At 38.2% G+C, this 24,016-nt stretch overlaps 1 protein-coding gene across 1 annotated transcript in view; it reads right to left on the bottom strand.

Moving 5' to 3' along the window:
* Window positions 1-1,341: 1,341 nt before the first annotated feature.
* The window catches only part of HHLA2 (HHLA2 member of B7 family), a gene marked incomplete at its 3' end in the record, with an annotated part of 497,990 nt that continues 475,315 nt past the window's right edge, over window positions 1,342-24,016 (bottom strand). Inside the window, exon 7 of the mRNA XM_079316293.1 lies at window positions 1,342-1,406. Within this exon, the coding sequence (XP_079172419.1) occupies window positions 1,342-1,406 (65 nt within the window). The remainder of the gene's footprint in view (window positions 1,407-24,016) is intronic.

Here is a 24,016-nt window from a genome sequence, read left to right on the forward strand (position 1 = left end):
TATAGTGAGATCTCTTAGTTACTCTTGTTAGAAGAGCAAAAATATGTAAGAGAATATTTTCTTTGCAACCTGTCTTATCTCATTACTTCAATTGAACCTGGAGATATTTAAGACTTACAGAATGTAAAAGAAAAGGTAGTGAATGTTAGTCAATGGAAAGCATTGACCCTGGCTGGGTTCCAGGTACCTTCCAAAGCCACCCTATCACTCTCCTCCCCAGCTGGACTGGGGAGATAAAAGAAGACATTGTGGTTGAGATAAGGACAGGGAGGTCACTCACTGAGTACCATTGCAGGCAAACAAACTCAGTTTGAGGAAATTAATTACACTTATTTCCAATCAAATAAGACTAGGATGCTGAGAAATAAACACAAACCTAAAACACCTTCTGCCCCCTTCATCCTTCTTTCTGAATTCAGCTTAACTTGCAGTTTTCCCTACCTCCTCCCTCCAAGTGGCACAGGGAGATCAGGAATAGGGGCCAAAGCCAGTTTATCAAACATCTCTGTTGTGGCTTCCTCCTCACACTCTTTGCCTGCTCAGTGTGTGGTCCTTCTCAAGGGAGACTGTCCCCCACAAACTTCTCCAACAGCAGTCATTCTCACAGGCTGTAGCTCTTCATGAGCTGCACAAGTGTGAATGTCTTTCCCCAGGCTGCAGGTCTTCAGGAAAAGGCTGTTCCAGCATGGATTCCACACAGGGTCCCAAGTCTGGCAGCAATCCTTCTCCTCCTCTTTCCTTGGCCCCACAGGTCATGCCAGGAGCTTGCTCCAGTGCCACAGGGTCACAGCTTCCTTTGGGCATCCACCTGCTCTGAGTGAGCTCCTCCATGAGCTGCAGGGCACCTCCTGCCTCACCGTGGTCCTCTATGGGCTGCAGCATGGCCTCAACTCTGGCCCCTGGAGCACCTTCTTTCTCTCCTCTACTTATCTTGGTGTCTACAGAGCTGATACTCTCATGTATTCTCTCTTCTCTTTGTGTTTGTTTCTACATGGGGATTATTTTTGTCTTGGGTTGTGATGCAGGATGTAACCGGCAGTATGTGTTCTATCACCATCTGTTACAACCAGGTGAGGCAGTGTACTTTATCTTTTCCACAACCCATCCTTCCTCCAGGAAGATATCTTCTGCTAATGGGCCACTGAGTCCCACTGCATGACTGATAAAGTGACATCATCCCACTGGGAGATGCTCCAGACAGGCGGAGGAGCCAAGCCTTTCCTACCTAGATAAAAACTGAGATTTGGAACATCAGAGCAGCCTTTTCCCACTGGATTTCAGAGGAAAACTTTCTACATCATCCCTGGACCTTCAGAGGAAAACTGCACCTTCAGCACTGCTTCAGCTGAACCACATCTGCCACTGCAGGAGGATGCAGCCACCATTGAATGGGACTGCTGCCAACACCCTGACTGACAGGGTGTCAGGTTGTGTTCTGACTGTCAGTGTTTTGGGTTTGAGTTTTTTTTTGTTGTTTTTTTTTTGTTGTTGTTGTTGTTTTTTTTTAGTAAAGAACTGTTATTCCTATTCCCATATCTTTTTCTGAAAGCTCCTTAATTCCAAAATTATAGTAATTTGGAGGGAGGGGGTTTACATTATCCATTTCAAGAAAAACTCCTGCCTTTCTTAACAAACACCAGTCTTTCAAACCAAGACATTTTACCCATCTTAAATACATCACCCCTGAGTCAATATCTCTGCTGCTGAGGGCTCAGCCTTGCCCAACAGTGGGTCTGTTCTGCAGCTGGCTGGCACTGGTTTTTTCAGACATGGATGAAATTTCTGTCCTCACAAAAGAGAAGCCTTCCCCACTCTAAAACCTTGCCACAGAAATATAATACAATTGGTGAAAGTGAATGCAGTCATGAAAATGAACTCAAACTTCCTCAATATGACTGGACAAAACTGATGATCCAGAGCTGCATTTGTCAAGTAAATGCTCGAGCTAATTCCTTCTTGATGGAAAACCAAGAGAGCATAGATAAGAAATTCTTTATTTAATGAACCATCTCTTTTAAATAGATTCCCACAACAGGAGCTGAAAACTCTTCAGCCTTGTCTGGTCAGTTGTGCAATGTGTGGCACATGAGACCAAGACTGGTTATTTCAGTCCAGTTGCTGATGAACAATTGCCTGCATGATGAAAAAACCCCCTGATGTTCAGGGATGTTGTATGCAATCTTAAGAGATGTACCCAGAACTGTATGATCTCCTGTGCGTGACTGTTCTTGCTATTGAGAATGGAGAGAAAATAGAGGACCAGCTGAGATGGTATCAGGGAATAATCTTTTGTCACTTCAGAAGTAAAACTGCTCCTGTGAAGGAATACAACTTCAGGTAGTGAGTATGGGAGTCCAGATCTTATTTGAAGTTCTCAGAGATTCATGGTTGAACTCAAAAGCAAACTTTGAAACTATAAGTACTGTAGAAATTCCCTTTAGTGTGTATAACTCCAGTGGATTTTAGAACATTATTGTTGCTAATAATCTTGCTACTATGTTAAAAAAACCTGATAAATCAGGAAAGGGGGAAAAATTGCAGAGCCTTTCTCTGAACCTCATTGTCCCTGAATGTCTCATTAGGAGCAATACACAAATCCTTGCAAGACTTGCAGCAGGGCAGTTCACTGCCCTAGTCAACAGCCTGTAATCAACATTATAATCCCATTGAGTTTACAGTGCTTGTCTCAGACATTTCACAGAAGCATGTGTGTTAAAATTAACATGGCCCTTAAACTTCAAAGGGAGCCAGGATTTGACCTTCATTAAAAAGGAAAGTTAGCACTTGAACACTGAGTTTCAGCATTAGATTCTGCTCCAAGAGATTATAAACACAGTGGCTAGGGGTTTTTCATATATGATTAAAGGTTTATATTGCTAGGGATTAATTGCTTTCCATTAGACTCTATGAACAAGAGACCTTGCTTGGGACATAACTTGAATAATTTCATGTATCTCTACACACAGAAGAGACATGTCTCAGTAAAGGAGCCTGTACTGCAGATCTGCTATCCTATAAAAGAGACAGCAAAGTGTAACAACTATAAAAAGCTCTGAACTTTGATGTCTGACTGATGTTATAAAGTCTCATTCATTTTATTGCTTGTTGCACAGTGCCAGTCACATTTGAGATCTCTTTCTTGCTGGTGTGAGGTGGTTTTTTCCCAGTTGGCCCTTTGGGGTTTTTTCTTATTTTTCAATCAGCAAAATGACAAGTAACTTAGTGTTTAGTTTAATGTTATCTGGAATGGGTAAACATTACTTGATTGATTCAGTCATTAACAAGGAAAAGCTAGTAAGAGAAAAAAGTTGCTAAGGAAACCAAACACAAGGAACTGCCTCAAAGGTGTATGATATAGGCTGTGTTTTGATTAAATTATTTTTGCTCTCTCCTGTGTTCTGTGAACAGAACTTGTTCAGAACTGAGCCTTGTTATTTTTGTGAAGCTCTTATATCTACTTGAAAGATCTTATCCAACTGAGCTTTTAGTTGACATGACTAACATATTGTGACACACAAGTAAGGTTTCTTGCACTTAGAAATTACTGTTTTGTTGGAAGAAAGCTCAGGGCTTTCACATTTCAGCCACAACTGTGAACACATATAAAATGTATTCCTCTATGGCAGCAACAAGCATAAAGTTTGGCAGCAGAGGATATGTAGTCAGAGATTCTGCTAATTGCACAATTTTTGTCCTGGGAGTCTCACACACCTTTTTAATCTTGTTAACATCAGTGCTTTGCTAAGCTGGAATTCGATTTTTTTTTTTTTTTAAGGGACCTTGGTTTCATATAACACCCTTGCTTCATAATAATAATCATCATATGACTGATATCATGCTCTGATGGCCTATTTATCTTCAATTTATTTTAACTTTACTACCCAGCTTGTGTAAAATAACTAGCCTATATGTCTGCTCAAGTATTGCAGTCTGGGAGGATAAGAGAAGACAATAAATGAACACATGAATAAAATACATGGATTACAAACTAGCCCTACCACCTATTAAGAGTTGAAATGAGCACTTTGCTGTCTATATTTAAAAGGTTTGTTTGCTGCTATGATCCCTGCCAATTACTAAATTGCAGGTACCACCAGCATGGAACTTAATACCTCAAGACTGCACAGAAATAGCGCTTTTTTTTTTTTTTTTTTTTTTTTTGTGTGTGTGTGTGTGTAAAAGTGGTAGAAATATTGGTTTGGTTCTGTGTGGTTATTTCTGTGATTTGCCTTATGTGGTAACTGCCCTTCAGTCTCTGATAATTGTGTGCCCTTTCCTCAAAAGCTGGGTAGAGGCTAATATTTTTTGCAGAAACTGAGGGAAAGCATCCTTTTGGTTCCCAGTGTGTTAAAGGATGATAGTAGAAAGATCATATCAACTCTGTAATCTGTGCTCTCACCTAATCCAACAGTTTTGAAAAGAGGGCTAATGTAAAAGAAGCACAGCTTGCAACTTCCATTGAATTTTTAAACTGGAAATGTACTTTTTTTTTTTGTCATCTTTGGTTCCATATAATCAACAAAGCCTGCCTGGGCTCACTCTAAGCCAGCCAATTGCTCCTCAGAGCTATAGAACATTCTCATACCACTCTAAAGAAGTAAATTTTCTAGATTTTTTGTTACTTAGAGTAGAAACTCCGATTTGTGAGATACTAAGGAAAGCTGGTGTATGAGGTACTGCTGCAGAATGAAAAGTCATGGGCAAACTTTAGATTAAAGATCAAGTGCTAAATCTAAGCTTACCTGTGGAGGAAACAGCATGTTATGTAAATAGCATCAAGATTAACCTGATCCATATGCCCAAAGAAACCCAAGAAAACTCAGTTTATCCGTATTGACATACATTTTTGCCATCTAATCTGTCTATAAAAACTGATCCTAAGTAAATAGGCATTTGCATATTAATCTGGATTGTAGCTTGCCTGAACAGCAAAAGATAATATTTTAAAAGTTCATCACATTTTGTCTCACATCAAGGAAGACTAATCTTAGCATAGCCAGGACACATGCCAATTTCAATACCCAAGGAAAATGAAGAAATGTTTCTTAGTTGCCTTTTGCTTGTCTATTATTTGGTTTGGGTTTGGTTTGACTAAATGTGAGTCATAGACTTGAGCTGTGTGGCATTTATGGTCACAGCAAAAGCTTCTCTTAAAGCACTTGGTAGTCCAGACACATATTTTTCTTTTGAAGAAATGTGTCCTTTTCCAAACCCAGTGCCTTTTGCCATGAACAATTAATACATTAACATTTGCTAATAGCTTAGTTGATATTTCAGTCAGTGTTTAGATACTCTGATATAACCTCTTCAATTCTTTCAGCCTTCTGTGTTGTTTTTCACCTTTCTCAGCCTGAATCAATGTGAAAATTCATCTCAACCTCAATGGTTCTGTAGCAGCACCAAAGTTACTACATAAGTGCTTAATATTGTATTCCTAAAATTTGCCGTTCAGCATTTGATAAGTGCAAGCATTAGACAAAACCACTTTTTAAAAATGAATAAGCAAATCATATTTTCTATTGAGACACTTAAGTGAATCCCCTCCTTGGATTTTTTTATCATCTATGGAGACTATATGTCTTTTATTTTTTATTTGGCAGGACGTGCTGCATTAATGAAAAACTGCACTAAGACATTCACAATAACTTTGGACTGTCCCTGAGTTATCAGAGCTCTTGCCTAAGGAAAACAAATACTTTCTTTAAAGGATTTGAAGACTTATTTCAAAACAACATTACAGCACTGCTTTTTTGACCAACCCACATTATTCATTTCATTAAGTTAATAAATCTCTAAGTTGACACACTCTTTTCTAGATTAAATTTTGTTTGTTGGAAATAAATTTTCTCTAAATATTTTAAGAAATACTTACTAAAAGATGGCAGGTGTTCATATTGTGAACAGCTCCCTGGAAAAAAGACAATCTCTGTGTTAGTTAAGCATTACTTCTCTTCAGTGGAAGCAAATAAAAGCAGTAAGAAATAAATGTCTGTAGCAGAAAAAATCTCACTTAGAGACTCAAAAGTCTGCACATCAGAAAGTACAGGGAGCTCCATGTTCCTTAGTAGTATTGCTCTGACACAGAAAAGTTCTCTGACAGGTTTGTATCACTTTACTCACCTGCAGTAACCAAGCTGCAGCAATATTGAGTTTTCCTAATCTAGCCACAGGGAAAAAAAAAAAAAAAGTTAGCTTCCATGTTTGTGTGCAAATTAATGAAGGTATTCAAATTGTCAGACACTGGATACCTTAGGAAACAATTTCACTGTAGATCAGGGCAAGTTTTCTTGTTTCCTTGGGTATTGGCATTCTTTAATATATTTTTCAGCTAAAGGGATCATTCTTGTGACTGGAAACAGAAGAATTGCACCTGCTTGAGAATCCAAACCATGAGCTCAAAGGCTTGGTAATGCCTTTATATTGTTGATTTTTCTGAAGGCTCTGAAAAGCCCTGATGTACACTAGACAGTAAATGTCAAAACCTTTTTCTGCCCCCATTAACTGCTACTGAAGTTACAAAAAGATAAATAAAAGCCATCCTCTGCTTTTGACTGACAAGGAGCTGTCAGCCTCCTGGATTGTCTGTCCTCTGAGGGTGTACCTGGGCAGCCTCAGGGGCTTGGGGATGGCAGTGCTTCCCAGAGGGATGAGCTGGGTGTTGCAGTCTGCAGAAAAGCTGTGATAAAGAAAAACACTGCAGCTATCAACAGGCTGCTGAAGAAGTGATGCAGAGCCTCACAATTGAGCTTTTTGTATCCGAATATTTGTATCATGTGTCATAAATTCCACATGGAAAACCTTCTGCAGACTATGTTTTGCTGTTTAGGGTGCACGAGATGGGAATGTCTTTCCCATGTTAGTCTAGTGGTCTGGATTTAGTGACCTTCTCCTCCATACCCTAAAAACTCACAGTGGTGACTGGGATTGAAAAAGACTTGAAAAAAGGCATCAGGCTCCTGACTGTTATTCTTCCAGTGCATCCTGTCCATCTTGTTTAATAGACAGCACCAGAGTATTATTGATCAAGAATAACAAATTCTTCCTCTAGATGCAGGAATTATATTATCTGAAGAAAACATAATTTACAACAGCTCAGTTTCATTGTTGTTCTCTTTGTAGGATGCCAAAAAGAGGGAGATGCATTGCTAGACATGATTTCTGTGCTTGTGGTGGGATCTTGTGTTAGTTTTCTGACTCTTTGAGTTCAGAGATGTAGGTCTTAGTGACAGTAGGAAAAGGCTGGCCAATAGGCTTTTGGGTTAGGGTTAAGTAGATCTTGATAATAAAAAATTAGATGAGAATTTTAAAAATTTGCCTATCTGAACTAGATGTTATTTATTTTAAAAATTTCTTAGTCAGCTTTTTTCTAGCTGAGAGAGGGTGCTCCTGTGAATTGTCCTTACAGTGTTTTGTTTCTCATTCCTTCTCTCCTTCATGAGTGCAGTTTCTCATTTATTGATTGATTCTTCATTAAGCTGTTGCACAAAAAAAAAAAAAAAACTATTCTGAAATAGTTTTTTTAGTTTTTCCTTTTCTCTTTAAGTTAAAGATTATTTCAAATAGGTTCAGCTTTGTTTAAATATCTGCAAACTGTAGAAGAATAACACTTTTCAAGTATATCTGTGTACATGTGGATGGGCACATCTTAAGGAATTGGTTTAAAAATTATACACACAGGAAATCCAACTGAGATCTACTGTGTGTTCCAGCCTGTAAAAATGGGCCTAGAAAAAGTGAATCATCCTTTTAACACACTGTAACTAGCCAAGTTATATTTTATTAGTATTCTAGTCCTAAGAAAATGCTGTGATAATTCCACAGTTCTAACCTGCTGAAGTTACAATGACTCTCAAGATTTAGCTGGAAGAGTGAAGCATGAAGATAAAAGTTAAGAGATGTGTGTGCAAAGACTGACCTAATTATGCTGGATGCTGTTCTTGTCTTAGAGTAAACTGTTTTCAGCTTTTCAGTCCAACCAGTAAAAAGGATGAGTTGTCTTTGATCAGCCTAGTGTTTGTATACATGGGCAAATCTAGATCATATGCAGTTAAGCCTGTAACTACTTTCCCAAATCCAGATTTTCATCAGATTTTCAAAATCACTGCCTACTTGAGAACCCTAGGAAAAGCTTGAGAAGTCAATAGAAAATCCTGGAAGTGCAGTGTTACAGTCATCCTATAAAAAGCATTGATAAATTGTATTGTATTTTTTGAAGCATTACCAAAACCTTAAAAACACCCTTAAATTATTATTCTTTTATTATCTTAATTTGCTTTTTTTTTTTTTTTTTCCAGAAAATAAGTCAGTTCTTCAAGCTCATAATTTTTTATTCAATCTATAAAAGTCTGTCTTGGGTTCCTCTCTTGCTAAACCTGTACAGAGAACATTGACTGCTCTGTGTGACCACAGAGTTCATCATATATGCCATGATTCCAGGAAGAATGAAATGCAAGGCAGGTCCCTAATGTGATAGTTTTTAATTATTTACAATGCTAAGTGTTTTTTAATGGGACTTATGTACCTCTGCTCCAGATCATTTCTCCATCTCTTGCCTTCAAAACTCAACAAATAGTGACATTGCAGCATAGTTCAGCACTAATACTCCTTCTTCCAGCTCCTAAACACTGATAATACTTAATTGGAAGATATGATGGATATTCAGACTTGACACCATTTAGTTTCTTTTATCTTTCTCTTCTTATTTTTTAATGGACTTTTTGTTGCCCAGTTGGAAATCTATGATTCTTTTACATGTCTCTGCAATGCTAACAAGCTTGATAAGTTAAATAATACTTAATCATCTAGTAATGATTTGTAACTTGGAAAATGAAGACCACAATTGTTGTGTATATTACTTTGGGGTCAGCAGAATACACAACTCCATCCAAAGTGTCAGTTTTAATTTGCAAAAGGATTTTCCTCTTCTTTTCAGGGCTTTATAGACAAAACAATTTTTTTCCAGTTTCTCAAATTCATACATATCCATCTCATAGACATTCTTTTTAATTTTTTTTTTTTTTATGCTCAAAGCCCTATAAGGTGAAGAGCAGTATGAGCCTCTAACAAATGAGGAAACTGAGGCACAGAGAATGGTAGAGACCAGTAATCTCTAGCAGGAATACACACAGCTACAGAGGCACCAAAGTTTCCAGAGTCCCATGAAACTGATCTCAGTGGTGAACCAGTCTGGGAATTCTTCTTAAGAGCCCTCCAGGTTAGCCAGTTTATTCCAATGCTTGCACTGGATTCAGCTGGTTTCTTGAAGCATTATTTACATGTAGATGTTACACAGAACCCTGTCTTACTGGAAATTTTGCCTTAGGACTTGATATGGTGTGTTCTGCCAGTTTGGGACAAACATGAATTCATGCAAATATCTACGGAGAAAGAATATTTAAAAAAATAAAGAAAAAAAGGAAAGTGATTTTAATATGTCTTCCCATGTGGAAATTTCCCTGTTCTCCATGCTGCTGTGCAGTATAATTGTTTGCTTTGTGTTGCATGACACAGAATGTTGCTTCTTTTCCCTGACTCACTGTTACTTGAAGACAATTAAAGTAATATATTTACATTTTCAGGGAACTATAAAAGTGTGTCAAACACAAATATTTCACCTGATTGTTAATGTTCCAAAACAGTAGGGTATGCAGAACAGTCTTGACAAGAAATCTGCGTGGCTAATGTGAGATGAGTTTTGTGAAAATAAATAAATAAAAAACAACAGAGAAAAACACATTAATAATTAAAAACAAATGGTAGAACATAACTCAGGAGGTGTCACCATATGCAGCAAGTGTGACTCAAGTAAAAGAGCCCCTTATTTATATATAGCTAGCTCTGAGTGAGGATCAGAAATGTCTGCTGTTTTGAGCACATCCTCACTTTTGTATACACAGCATGGCCACTTCTAGCTGAGTCCAGCAATAGGAAATACTCCTCATTTCTTTCAACAGAAGCAGCACAAGTTTGAATTGCCCTTCATAAAAGGTAATAATGAAATAATACAAATACAGATCTGAGAAGAGAATAGATAGAGCCCAGAGCAAGCAAGCTTATCTTTGCAGCCAAACTGCAGGCACTGGGATGCTCAATAGGCTATTATTTTGTACCAGAAAATTTGGGAGAAGAACAGCAGAAATGAAAGCAGGTGACTTCTTCTCTTTCAAGACCATTATTTGGATAAGGAAATTTTCTCCTTCTGCAAATGCTAATGCCTGCATGTGTGAATTTTGTACCTGATTGACAAGGGTGATACTCTCAAAGTATTATGAGTCCTTGCTGTATTTTCTACATGTTAATTGAGCACTACTATAAAGGAAAAGAATCTGTGTGCAGTATAAAATTGTTATTTTAACTAGGTGCAAGCCTATAATTTTCCAGCTGTGTCTGTGCAGTACTTTCAGACACATCCTTGAATGCCTTGTGGGGCAATACGAGTGTGTAGTCTAAAATCACAGTTCTTTTGAGAAATTTTGCTAGAAATGGGCATTGAGCTACTATGAAGCAAAAAGAGTAATTGAATGAACAACACTCCATTAAACTAGAGAGGCTGTGTCAGTATTCTAATTATTGTGGGCAAAACTGATTAACTTAGTCTCATACTCTGGACACGTATTTATGGAAATTGCAAGAAGAGGAGAAAGGAATCCTTTCTCTGTGATGAACTCATCAGTGCACAGAAGCTCAGAGTGGTGGATTAGTCTGGAAAAATTAGGAGTCAGACTTGGCTATACTCTTTAATGGAAATATAATCAGCAATACATCTTGATGAAACGTGCACTGCCATCATATAATACCCACTTGGAGGTGAGGTAAGGGCTGGAGGCAGTAGTCCAAAACCATTAACATCCCCCAGGGTGAATATAATAGGATGATAAATGCTCACTGGGAAAGGACTCATTTCAGTTTTCAAATGATTTTGAAAGTAGAACAGAAAGTCCGTAATTTCATATCAATTTAGTCAGCCCATACTTTAATTCAGTAATGAAAGATTTTATGTCCATCCAACCTCAGTGTATTTGTAATGCCTGAGTTAGGTGTTGGCATTATTTTTGTTAGCTCACTTTCACAAAGGAAGGTGCCAGGGTAGGAATCCTTCCTATGTACATCATTTTGATTCATTCTTCTGCAGCACAGCATCAATGGACTGAGTTTCTTTAATGGAACAGAATAGAAAGGCCCAGTCCCTGGAAAGATATTTGGGTCAATGGACTTGCCCTGACAGCATCCTTTCTTTTATTTCTGCCAGGAGTGATAGGGGCTGAGATGGATTGGTAACAAATGCTAATCCTGGATATTTTAAAACCCTTTAGAGAAGGTAAAAAATGGCTTGATTGTTTTGGTTTTCATATGGCAGTGCTTTAGCAACTTTTCAATGAAAAAAAAATTATGTAAGATATTTGGAGATGATATAGATGATATAGCTTCAATTTATCTACTCTCACTATAGCACTAAGCACCTTGTGGATGACAGCAGAACAAACATTTGATTTTAATTGGATCTCTAAAGTGTCATTAACCCCAAAGGATTAAGTTTTCTAGAATATAGACTGTATAGGTTATAATATAGAGAAAAATATAATTGTGTCATTTGACTTTAAATCTTCATACTTTTTAAATCATCCTCCACATTTTAAGGAATATGAAAGCAGAGAAAACACTGTTTCTCTGCCTCTGAATGCATATAATAAAATGTTATTGCTTTGTCTGAAGTATTGGGCTTTGAGAGAGATATTAAAAAGAAAATTATTTTCTCATGAGCTTTCTTGCTAATAAATCAGTCTAGCATCTACACTACTCATAACTGAAAAAATGGGGCATTTTTTTACCTCTGCTTAGTAAAAAATGGGTTGCTGCAAATGGATCCAAATTGACAAATATTTATATGTATACAATTAATGACTTAGATTTCACCTTTTGGTCATTGCCCTATTTATTGAGGAGTTTAGTTCTGCTGGGAAAGTGCATCATGGACTTTTCAGTGTCTCAGCACACCTGAATCCTTGTAAGAGCAGATGTAACTAGCACACTGTTAGTAAAGTATCAGCAAACTCAAATCTGGGAGTTCTTACCTTTGACTTAGAATAAAATAAAGAAGCTGCTTGAAGTAAGATGTGTAGGAGAGGTGGCTCTTGTACTGCTCTCTGCCTCTTTAGTTTACTGCCACCCTGAAGACAGTCAAGAATATTGCTGATGCATAATATTTGTATCTTAATACTACTTAAAGTAGTGTCCTCTTATCAAAATTTAGGCACAACAACTCTTAATGTATCTGGAAAATAGTCAGCTTTTTATGAGCTTTAGGAATGCTTTAGCATCTGGATAGGTGTGGTATGAACTAGAACTCTAAGAGAAACACTAATGAAATCTTTCTGTATTCATAGAGGGCATCAAGCATTGACTCCTAATGTCATTACAGTATTGGAGAGAAATGCTAATAATGAGATAGGATGGAAGCAAACAAGTGGGTTGAATATTGTATCTTCTTACATGGATATTTAAGGTTTTTTCTATTTGAATACTTGGTGGATAAATTAAAATCCTTCTTAATGTTGTCTGTAGGTGTTGTCAGGGAGTGGCAACAAGCACTGCATGGTCTGGAAAAGATCAGTGAACTGCAGGCAATGTGCCAGGCAGGCATGAAAATATCAGTGTCTAAGGCATGTAGTACATCTCATCCTCAGGAAAGGCAAGTCTTGCTGACAGTAAAATCCACAAAGTCAAACATTACCTGGAAGACCACTATGCTGAACCCAAGCCAACTTCAGCTCACCTAAAATATACAAACACCTGGGTTAGTTCTGGAGTCTGAGAGCTGAGTCCAAGGAGCACAAGGATGAATAATCTGAGTGGTAAATCCAGATGTGCTGCATATTTCTTTCATTTGCTTTGCAATTACTCCTCTTTCTGCTGATATTATTGGCAGGGTGGTTTAGCTTTTGTAACTTTTATACTCACCTCTTGAGCTTCCAGAGATTTGAGGGGAAATGTTACAGAATAAAATGTGTTATTATTCCTTCATGAGGAAGGAATTCTCTTTCTTAGGTATGTTAGATTTCTTAGTCTCTGCTAAAGCCTTTTCAGGAGATGCCTGCTGATGAGATTCAGGATAGAAAGTGGCATCCATTTCAAAGGATTTCCTTAGGCCCTGAATCCTGCTATATGACATCATTTAGTATTGCTACACTAGTTTCCCAACAACTGGACTAAATACTTGTCTGTATATGTCAGAGGTGCCTGACAGGCTGCCACTGCTAAATTACTCAAGGCAGGTACCTACAATGTCCATTCTTGCTGTGCAGTGGTACAGGGAATGGGTTATCCCTGGCTGAGAAAAATGTCAGACTTGTGGGAGAAGCAGAATCAATCACCTGCAGTCTTTCATTAAAGAAACTGTGGAAGGAATTGGGTCTCTCCTCAGAAATTCTCTACCACCATTCACTATTAATACTCTTAGAGTTATCCTAGAGACAATCCTCTGGGTGGACTAATTGTGTCTAGATATAATGGACTATAAGTCATTCCTTTTCTAGAACAGTAGATGAGTTGTAAGTGTAGTCTTAAGCTAGCTTTGTGCTTGCAAAGGACCAAACCAGCCTCCTCATGCTCACTTTCCCCAGATTTGGAATATTCAGAATTATAATTCAAACTTTAGGGGGATATTGATGTGTACAGTGACAGTATTTTATTTATCGCCACGGGAGCATAAAAATGGTGTGAGGTTATACAGGATCTGCTTCTGAAGGCAAGGGTAACTCAGGTTCTTGCTAATAGGTTATTTTGGGGTGGATTAGAATGGAATGAGACTGGGTGATTGGTGTTCATAAATAGATATATGTTTTGGTTGCAAAGCAAAAGAGGTATGTAGCTGTTTTCATAATTTTCTATAGAAATACAGTAATATCAAAATATAAAAGAAAGCACTTCAGAAAGGGTGTAAGGAAAAGAAAGAAAAAGATAGGGTAAGAGTAGATAGCAGAGAGGAAAGATATCACCACTGTGGCTCTGGTGATGAGACTTGTTTGCAATTTTAATGTCTGTTGGTTGAAGTGATGCTCACAGTCTATCTGTCACAGGTGGGAAAAGCCCATGAAACACAAAGTTAAATGGGTTAATACACACTTAGTTTTACATGGGAACACCCAGCTGCCTCCCCTGGGGGAGCAATTTCACACTGATGCAACACTGTGAAACATGTTGAGTCCTCTGGTGGGAGACCCCAGAAATGAGTCTGGAGGCACTTCATATATCTTAAATGATTTATGATCCCTTCTAAGGTGTGAGGGCAGCCTCACTGAGCCAGTTATTCCCCATCAGAAGGGATGAATTCCTTCAGACCTGCGTGTAAACCTCTTGGTGCTTCCCCAGGGAGAAGCTTTCCACCTGAGCCAGGTGTGTAAGGAGAACATTGGCACAATAAAAACCATGATCCCCCCTAGCAGAATCTGCCTTTTCCTTTATCTGGCTCAGAACCCTTTGTTACTAAACAACCCTCTGTTGCTGAACAAAGCTTGGTTTGTTGAGGTCATTCTCTGGTGAGGGATGCTCACCTCCTCTGTCTTGTGCAGATCAAAGGTTTTGCCACCACCCAAAAAAACTCTTCTCCTTCCCCTCATTTGAGAGGTGTGAACCTGCCCTCAGTAGAGCACCCACTGATTTTGCAGATGGCTGAATTTTTGAGTCTTTAACCATTACATTACAATACCCATTGCAATAACCATTTACATTTCAGTGTCTCTCAGATGTTTACTCATCTGACCAGAGACTATAATAAGAATTGTTGGATAGCCAGCAAGTAGAGAAGTGGTTGATGTGATTAACTGCTTTTTCAAGTGATTTAGATTTATAAAAGTTTGAGAAAGGCATTTTTGCTGCTTGGCTCCAGTTATAAAAACTCTTTCAAATTCTCCTTTAATAAAATAAATAAATTCTGAAGAAGAAATAGCTTAATATATTCTTAAGAGTGTTTGACAGTTCTATGTTGATTTTCTCATAATGGCATTGTGCAGCTGTAGCTCTAAGGAGCTGGAGATGAGAGCTGGGAGAACTGTGCTGAGGGTCAGGCTAGAGAAAATTAAGAGAAGAAGATATTGAAGCAAAACTTCCCTAGGCAAGTTTCAGGTTTGAAAATGCTTGTTAGCCTAGACTTTACTGGGAAAAAGAAAGTTTTCTTTCAACCACAGCCACTCTGGTCTGTACCTTTCCAGCCTCACAGACTGGAGAAAAAGAGAAAGATTATGTAAATTTTAGATAGCATTTTAAACTGCAGTGGGAATTGATTTTTTGGCTGTCCTGGTTTTAATGGTGACTTTTAAAAACTGAGGATAAGTTATTATTCTAGCAAGACAGTCCATTCCATGGAAAGGCATTGAGACAAGTGTTGATCTTCTGGATCCCTAAAATCTGTATCACAAGTGCCCTTGTAATTTTAAGGTTTGAACCAGGCAAGATACCAAGGACTGCTGTCTGCTTTTTTCACAGAATTTAGTCTGAATTTTAATTTCTCAAAGTTCAAAACTCCAAGAACTTTAATTAGATGTTCCTAATTTCTCCCTCATTGGTATTTCTTAATTTGTGAGGGATTTAAGGATATATGTATTTAAAAAAATATTTTTATTGCATTCTATTAAGCCTACATGCAAACATTCAAAGACCTGTGTTTACAGATGCAATGCTGAATTATTACTCAGAGTAAAGAAAACAGCTGAATTCCATATGCACATTGCCATCAATTTGTGAGTATTGAGGATTAATTTACTGCCACTTGCCCTAATGTTTTAGTCAAGCATTCTTTATTATGTAATAGACAGAAGTGTCATTCTTAAAACAAGAAGTTGTAAAAGAGAGAAAAAATGTCTCTCAGATTAAGAGGAGAAAAGAGTCATGTGTCACATACTCTGACTCACAATCCAGACTTTTGCAGCTCTCCTGTAGTCATGGGCAGGAGTCTAAAATAGAAAAATGACAACTCAGGAGGAACAAAATTATGCGTTGATGACTCCCCCAAGGGTAGTTTGAGCTTTAAGTCAGGGCAAAGAACACTGACTCAAATGTAAGGTGCCATATCTCTCCCCCTTTGTTGTATATTTCTCCTCTGAGGTTCCTCTTGCTTCTGGTTTTCATAAGTGTGCTGCATTTCTTAGTAAAACTGGGGATAAAGACAAAAATAAAAGGAGAAGAGTGATGGTATTTTATGTTAAGCACCAAACTTTGAAGGGAGGGTGTAGCTGAGGATGAAAATGTGGGGAGCTGGAGCTCATTCCACCCACTGTAAAGGATGAAGCTGTGAGTCAGCTTAACCCTCCTGTTCAGATCTAATAGGTCTGTGGTAGTCTTTGGCTGTGAGCCAGCTGTTCCACATAGAAAGCCCAAATTTGTCTTCCTTTAGCAGCTGGGTGCAGCTTGCCAGGCAGTGGTAACATGGTGTGAGTGAGGGGCAAGTGTGATGATGCAGAACAAATGAGTCCATCAGACTCATTGGTTTATTTGCTTTTTTTTCCAAAGGACAGTCACTTTATAATGTGTTCCATTTCTAATTATGTGGCCTAAAAGATTGAAGCCATGTAATCGAAATATTATCTTAATTACACTAATTACAGGCCCTTACACTGAGAGAAATCTCAGGATATTTCTAATGTGAGCAGCTAATTAAGGTCTAGTAGAATAATACCAGCTTAATTGCTTATGTTTGTGTGTAGGTATCAATTTAGAAAAAAACTTGTATATAACCTGCTATAATATGATAAAATGTCATGTTCTTAAGTGCACTTAAGATAAAATTACAGGTTTTAAATGGGCTTATTATCATCAGCCATCAAGGGAAGTATCTGTTACTTAGGGTTCTTTGTTGAGAAATACATTCAGCAGAGTGTGCTTCTAGATCAATATGAGGTACTTGATTTGTAAAATAGGATAAATAGATTTACCTTATTAATATTACAATTAATTGAATACTATTTATTTTTCACTTGAAAAACTACTATGCAGTTTAAAATTTTTGCTAAAGATTTCGTTTTGAAACCTTGGGAAGGCAGTCAGACCTCTGATTACTTGTGGTCACTCTCTGACTTTGGGAATTGAGTTTAAGCATGTCAGATCTTTCAAGGAGAGGTTTGTTAAAGCTCTCTCCATGCTACAGGATACACAAAAATTTAAAGAGTCAACATAAACCTTGCTGGAAAGGACATACTAAAAGAAACATGATAAGAGATGAGGAATTAGGTTTCCCTCAGACTTCTGCCTTGGGCTTCATGCATTGGTCAGGGACAAGTTTCCTACCTTGGAGGAGGAGCTGCTGAGTCACTGCCTGCTGGTCATCATGCCCAAAGATTGTGTCCATGCTTAAAGGCAGAATTAATTCAGAATTTTGGCTTACAGGCCACATCAAAAATTTGCTTTGGTTTAGAGGAGGAGAAGTTTGAATTTTATTTTACTTAATTCAGTTCTTTAAGCTGCTTCCCAAAGGTATATTTAGTGAGGACAAATGAAGAGAGTTTTGGTTAAAACAAGCTGTTTAAGACCTGGCAGTGTCTGACTAAAATGATCCACGGCTCCTTTTAGTCTGAGTGACAAGAGGGGCAGCTGCTGGAATCTTGGCTGTCAGGAATTGTTGGGCTCTGGAGGCATCCTTAAGCTTTAATTTCTGAGTCCAGCCTCTCCTGAGAAGCCCAGGGGTGGCATTTTGGTTCAGCTGTGCTCTAATCCTGCCCTGAGCAGAGCCAGGGACCCCAGCCCACCTGCTTTGGCTGGCTCCAGCTCAGGATCCTCAAGGACTGTGCCTGCCTGGGGAGGCTGTGATGATCCCTCCTGGCAGCCCTGCTCCCCTGCCCTGCACCCTTGCAGCAGAGGATGCAATTCTTGTATTAAAAGCATCTCTCTGCTTATTGCTCTGGGAGGGTGTGTAGGAGCATGGGGAAGAGTCTGCTGCTGACCAAACCTGAAGGGAACTTCTTCAGAAAGCAGCTGCACTGTCTTGGAGCAAAAGTTAGTTCTGTGCCCTCAGCTGCTGAGGCAGTAATCCACAGCCTTATAAAGAAAAAGAAAAAAAATCATAATCTAACAAATCTATGCTGTGAAATAATTTATTTTCTGGGAAGATTAATGAAACACAGGCAAAGGCCTCTTCTACCACAAATTGAGAATGCTGCCTATCCAGCTCTGCTTTCTTCTTATGTCTGCAGGGGAAAAATGCACATGTCCATGATGAAATTGTTTAACAAAGTCATTTTGATTGTTGAAATTGATCCTTACCATTAGTGTGTCTTATCTGGAGGATTCTCTCAGATCAGCACAAACCTTGAGAATATGCATGGCAGCTCTTGGTGCTGTGTACATGGATGAAAATCATCTACAGGAATAACAGAATCATAGAATGGTTTGAGTTGGAAGGGACTTTTGAAGCCCATCTAGTCCAAATTTCCTGCAATGAGCAGGATCACCTTCCACTAGATCAGGCTGATCAGAGCCCTGTCCAACCTGACCATGAGAGTTACCAGGAAAGGGACATCCACCACCTCTCTGTGCAACCTGTTCCAGTGTTTCACCACTCTCATTGTAAGAAATCACTTCTTTATAACTGATCTAAATCAACACTCCTTCAGTTTCAAACCAACACCCCACTTTCCATCACAGCTTCTAAAAAGTGTGTCCCTGTCTTTCCTATAGGACCCCTTTAAGTACTGGAAGGCCCCATAAGGTCTCCTCAGAGCCTTTTGTTCTCCAGACAGAGCAACCCCAGCTCTCCAAGCCTTTTGTCATCCCTTTGGGTATTACTCTCCAGAACTGTTGAGCATGTGAGAATGACCAAGTTTTCCCTTTCAATGGATGCAACCCTGAAAATGGTGGGTAAATACCTGGCCTCCCTTTTGTGTAGGGAATGTGCCAAAAATGAAGAGGTTTTTCAGGAATTTTTATATTATATTTCAAAGAGATCCTTGTTCTATTTGTTTCATGAAGAAGTTACCCCCATTTGTGATTGTGAGACTACTGTCCATTCATTATTTCTGAATTAATATTAGTAGATATCACATGGTTTGGAATAAACATTCACTCAGCTGGGCATACAAACAGTCAGGCCAGCAGCAGCAGATGATGAAGCCATTCAATATCTCTTTGATGACTCAGGGCAGCCATGATGCTGGGAAAGAGGGGCTCTTCATCACCTGGAGCTCTGCCCAGTTAGCCTTCTCAAAGCTTTATTCTCAGCTCCATTTACACAGGAGTACTCTGCACAGCACTACATCTTCCAGGAATTCCATCGTTACCTTTCCCTGCATTTTGAGTGGATTCTTTTATTTCTGGCCTTGCAGTTGAACCAGACCTACTCACACACTATCATCATTGATTGTGACATTCTTTTTGAAATATTTCAGAGCCTGTTTTCAGGTTCAATTTTGTGTCTCTCGGACATAGTCCTATTGAGTGTCATATCTTCCACACTGAGAACAATTCAAAGCTCTGTCCTTAACTTCAGCTTAATCCTTAGCATCATCTTTCTTTGTTGTCATTGTCTCCATGTGTGATGCCTCCCTTCCTTCCTACACCACCTTTCATTACTCTGCAAGATCAGAGCTGTCTTAAGGGAAAACTGTAGTCAGTTTTTCTTTGATTTCTTAGACTAAATAGCAATAAAAGCACAGGCTGTGAGCTGGATACTTTCAGGCTTGATTAGATTTCAAACACAAAATTTTTTTAGAACAGCAGCTGGAGGAAAAACTTGAAGCTGCAGAGGTAAAGAAACAAATTGTTCTGATAGCATATTTAAAAGTACGGTGAGAGTGCCTGTGAATGTAAAAGCAAACAAAGCCCTGCAGCCTTCTTTTACAATGTCTACATCAAGTTTTCTTTCTGAGATTGTGTCTTTCAGCTATTCTCAGTCCCTCTATTTATATACAAAAGAACCAAAGCAGTTCTTGCTGAGTGTAGACCTTACCTCTATACATAGTGGTGTTGTTATTTTGGGACTTCATGGATTTTAGTATTCACAGAACAGTTTATTCTTCTGCAACATCTTTCTAGATGAGAAAGTGTGAGTGTAAAATTATCAGTGGATAGAACTTCAACTGTGAAGGACCTCGAATTGACTTGAATGCTGGGTTAAAATCCAATCTTTCATGAATAATTCAAGCTGTCTTGGTAGTGTGATGCTTCTTTGAGGATACATCCTTGGCTGTAACTGACACATACAATTGTTGCTTACATACTCAGCTTTTCATGGTAGAAATGCAATAGAACTTTTTGGAAGTCCTCTGGTAATCTCCTTATTGAAGTTGCATTTTTTCCATGGCTGAAATGAATGTTGGGAATGTGAAGAGTAGAGTCATTAATTGAGAGTGTTCATGTAACCCTATGGCTCCATTTGCAGTGCACACTCCTCTGTTGAAATTTTATGGGTTCTTGTGGCACAAGATGATAATGCCTGGTCTTGGCTCTTGGCAAACAGGTCATCAGGAAGGAAATTGCCAGAACTGATCTTACAACCACAGCCATATTGCTTTTCATTTCCAAAAGGCTGCACAAAAGAGCTGTGATCTGAGAGAGTTTCTTTGCATGCTGGAACATGTTTCCTGAGCATAAATTTTGTACAAAAATTGGGAAAGATTTTCAGAGCCATGTAGGACACTCTAGTGGCCTTCTGGGCCTCCATCTGGGATCCTTGTTCTCTGTTCTGTAGTGTGCTCCTGATAGAGTAAAAGTGGGTGGTGCTTTTAGTTGACATTTCTGGTAATCAGAAACATGGGCAAGCCTGCAGTAAATACAAGGTTAAACAGCAAACCCCAAATAAAGATGGTCAGGACATAACTGTTGTTAGTCCACTTTGAATGAGTTTTTCTCATTTAATAGCATTTCAGTGAGAGCCTCAGCACTCTTGGCAATGTCTTTTCAGTTTTTTCTTAATACTCTAAATCCATAATTATGACAACTGAAATTATTCATCCAGTTTAATTTTGTCTGTTTTAATACACTGGAGAGTTTTTTATTTGCTTGCCCTCACACTTGTCTAATTTAAAAGTTACAGATAACTGAATATGTCCATGTTTATGCTCTCTATAGTTGGGTGATGTCAGTTCTCACATTCTGTAAAATTTTAATAAAGGAGTTTAGTGGAAGCTTGTGGGGATGAATCCTGCTATTAATATCAGTATTATGTTACTTTTGCCAAGAACATTCAAGTCAACAAACCTGAAAAGAACACAGGGAAATGACTAACAGTTAAGCATGGAGTTGTTGAAAAAGAATTATGTCAAACCAATCTAATTTTCTTCTCAAATTCTCTCAGGGTAAGAGACATTGTGGTTAGAAAAGAGATGGTAGTTGCCATGTACCCTGACTTTGCTCAGGCTTTGTATACTGTCCTATATGTCAGTCTCATTAGCAGACTTGGGAAATATAATGTGGAAGAAATTAATAAGGAGGATGCAAGGCTGTTTTGAAAATTGTAAAGCACTCTTGGTGATCAGCTATAAAAATGCAGGAAAGACCTGACTGGAATTCTGCAAGGACCTGCCTAAGCTCTAATACAATTCAACATATTTATTAATGACCTGATGGAATAGCCTGTGTGTTACCAGATTTGAAGATAAGATGGACTGCAAGAATGACAGAAGACAAGGTCAATACTGAAAATTATCTCTACAAAATGGAGAAACTGGCTGTGACAAATAAGATGCTTCTCAAGAGGGAGGAATTTCTTTGTAGAAAAATGAATTATCAATCCTACAGCATGATCTTGGAGGGGTTCACAAGCTGAGAGGCAATCAACAGTTTTGTTGATGAGGAGAAGGCAAATATCTCCAGTGGTGTATACTGAGAGTTGCATGTTCTCTGCTCAGCACTAGTAGGGTCCTGAAGTGCAGGAACTTTTCAGGTAAATATTACTTTTGACATGTAGATGCGCAGTAAAACTGTTTTTCTGCATAAGTTATGGCTGGCAGTAAGAAGTTTTGTAGCAGGAAGCAGAAGGAGCTGCCAATAGGGTGGGAGAATGAACTTAATGAGGATCCTGTCATCTGCCCTGCTCTCCTGCCTGTTTCTGGCATCTCAAGGGAAAGCCTGCAAAAATCAGTTACCTGGGTCAGGGGAAAGGCTCATCATGCTAGCCATTAATCATAAACTGGATGAAATTTGTGCCACAATTGCCCCAAATATATGTTTTACCTCAGTCTGCTGATCCTGGAGTTTCCTGAGACTGGTGTAAAAAAGATCATCCAAAGTTTTGTAGGAAATACCATATGCTGACAGCTCATACACTCATGGTGACAAAAACATGACTGAAGAAATTCCCTAAAATTAATTCTGTAATGTTGCAAATGCAGTGAAAGCATAATTGGAGATTTAAGAATTGAAATGTTGAATTCATGGCAAATTAGGTATTTCTGTAGTCTTGAGTTGTGTAGTCAAGTAGGTGTCTGTTGAAAGAGAGATCTTCTCTCCCTAATTCTAAATTAAATACTGACACTATTGGATCATCCAATATCTTTTAATGATATACATGGCCAATATATTACCCTTATTTTCTTAGCTTGTTGAAAGTCCACTCTTTTTCACAGTGACTTTTTATTGCACTATTAGAACAATGCATCATATGTATTTTCCATAAAAAAAGGTAATTGTAATTATCCTTAGGAAATAAACTATAACAAAACACACATAAAGCAAAGTTTATGGTCTGTGACTTCAGCATTTGGTTTTGAAGTTGCCTTTGGTTGTAGAGCTGTATAAACTCTCCCTTCTGGTGATGGTGGCAGACAATTCACCCCAGCAGCATCTTACTGGAAATAAGAGAATCATGCCCTTCATTCTCACCCTGAGAATGTCTCCTTGTCTGAAGTGCAGATCACCACACTGATCTGGCTCTGTTCACCCTTGCATTGGTGTCTGTGAGTGGATTGGGGTTTAGCTGTCTGCTAGAATACAAATAACTCTCCATGACTGCAGGCATGGCAGAATCAAGGGAATGTTAATTAACTGATAACTAACAAATGTGGAAAGAAAACCAAGCAACACTCTTGAGAAGATTATTTAGTATAGCAGAATCATAGAATATTTACTAGAGGTGAGAATAATGAGCAGAGTATCTTTAGTCCCACATCTGAGTGTTTTGAAAATTGTGGGAAAGGAGAAAGTGACAGCAATTTTTGTTGCTTAGACAATGTGTAGATCAGGATTTTAGGATTTCTGCACCACGATTATAAAACCTGGTTAACTTTTGGGATTAAAAATTAACAGAAGAATTTCCTGCAATTTCTGAACAGGGTGAAACTGATTTAAATACACACAAAAGATATACTTATTTAAGAAATTGAGACTTTTCTCCAGAGTAAGTCTTTATCTTTAATTCCATCTCTTTTAAAGTTTTTTTTTTTTAATAATAAATATTATATTCCTTTGGAAACAAGAGAGGGTTATTTTTGGTACCATCTGATGGGCCTGTCTATGATTAGCATATAATTAAGTTAGTTTTATATGTGGCTAATGAACACCAGTTATTCTCCTGAATAACTGTGACACATATTTGGAGAAGACTTTCATGTCTTAATTGCTTGACCCTGAAATTAGCACAAGCAGATGGGTCCAAGCAGATAGTGAAGCTGACATGAGGTAAGAGACCACTAATGCAGTCAGTAGCATGTAGTGTGTGAGAAACTATTTTCCTGATTGAAATAATCCATTTCTCTTTCCAGTCAGTTTCACTTTTTTAATGTCTCATGGTTGGCTGATGTGAGAAGGATATCAGTTTAGTTATTTAACACCTGTAATTTGGTAAGATGGAATGATAAGGCTGCAAGGTAAATTGCTGTCTAGTATCAAGAATATATAAAAAGACATTGCTTAGTTATACACTGAAGTAGCAACTTTATTGTGGACTTTCTTCATAGTTATGGATAAACTGTTAATTGCCTTTATCCCTGAGTATGTGGGGAAGAATTTAATTTTGGAGTTTAAGTAAATTTTGTCTTTGTTGCAGAAATACCTTGTGTATAGGTTACATTACCTTCAGCCAACCCAGACAATATCA

This window comes from Erithacus rubecula, assembly GCF_903797595.1.
Source record: "Erithacus rubecula genome assembly, chromosome: 1".
NCBI lineage: Eukaryota > Metazoa > Chordata > Aves > Passeriformes > Muscicapidae > Erithacus > Erithacus rubecula.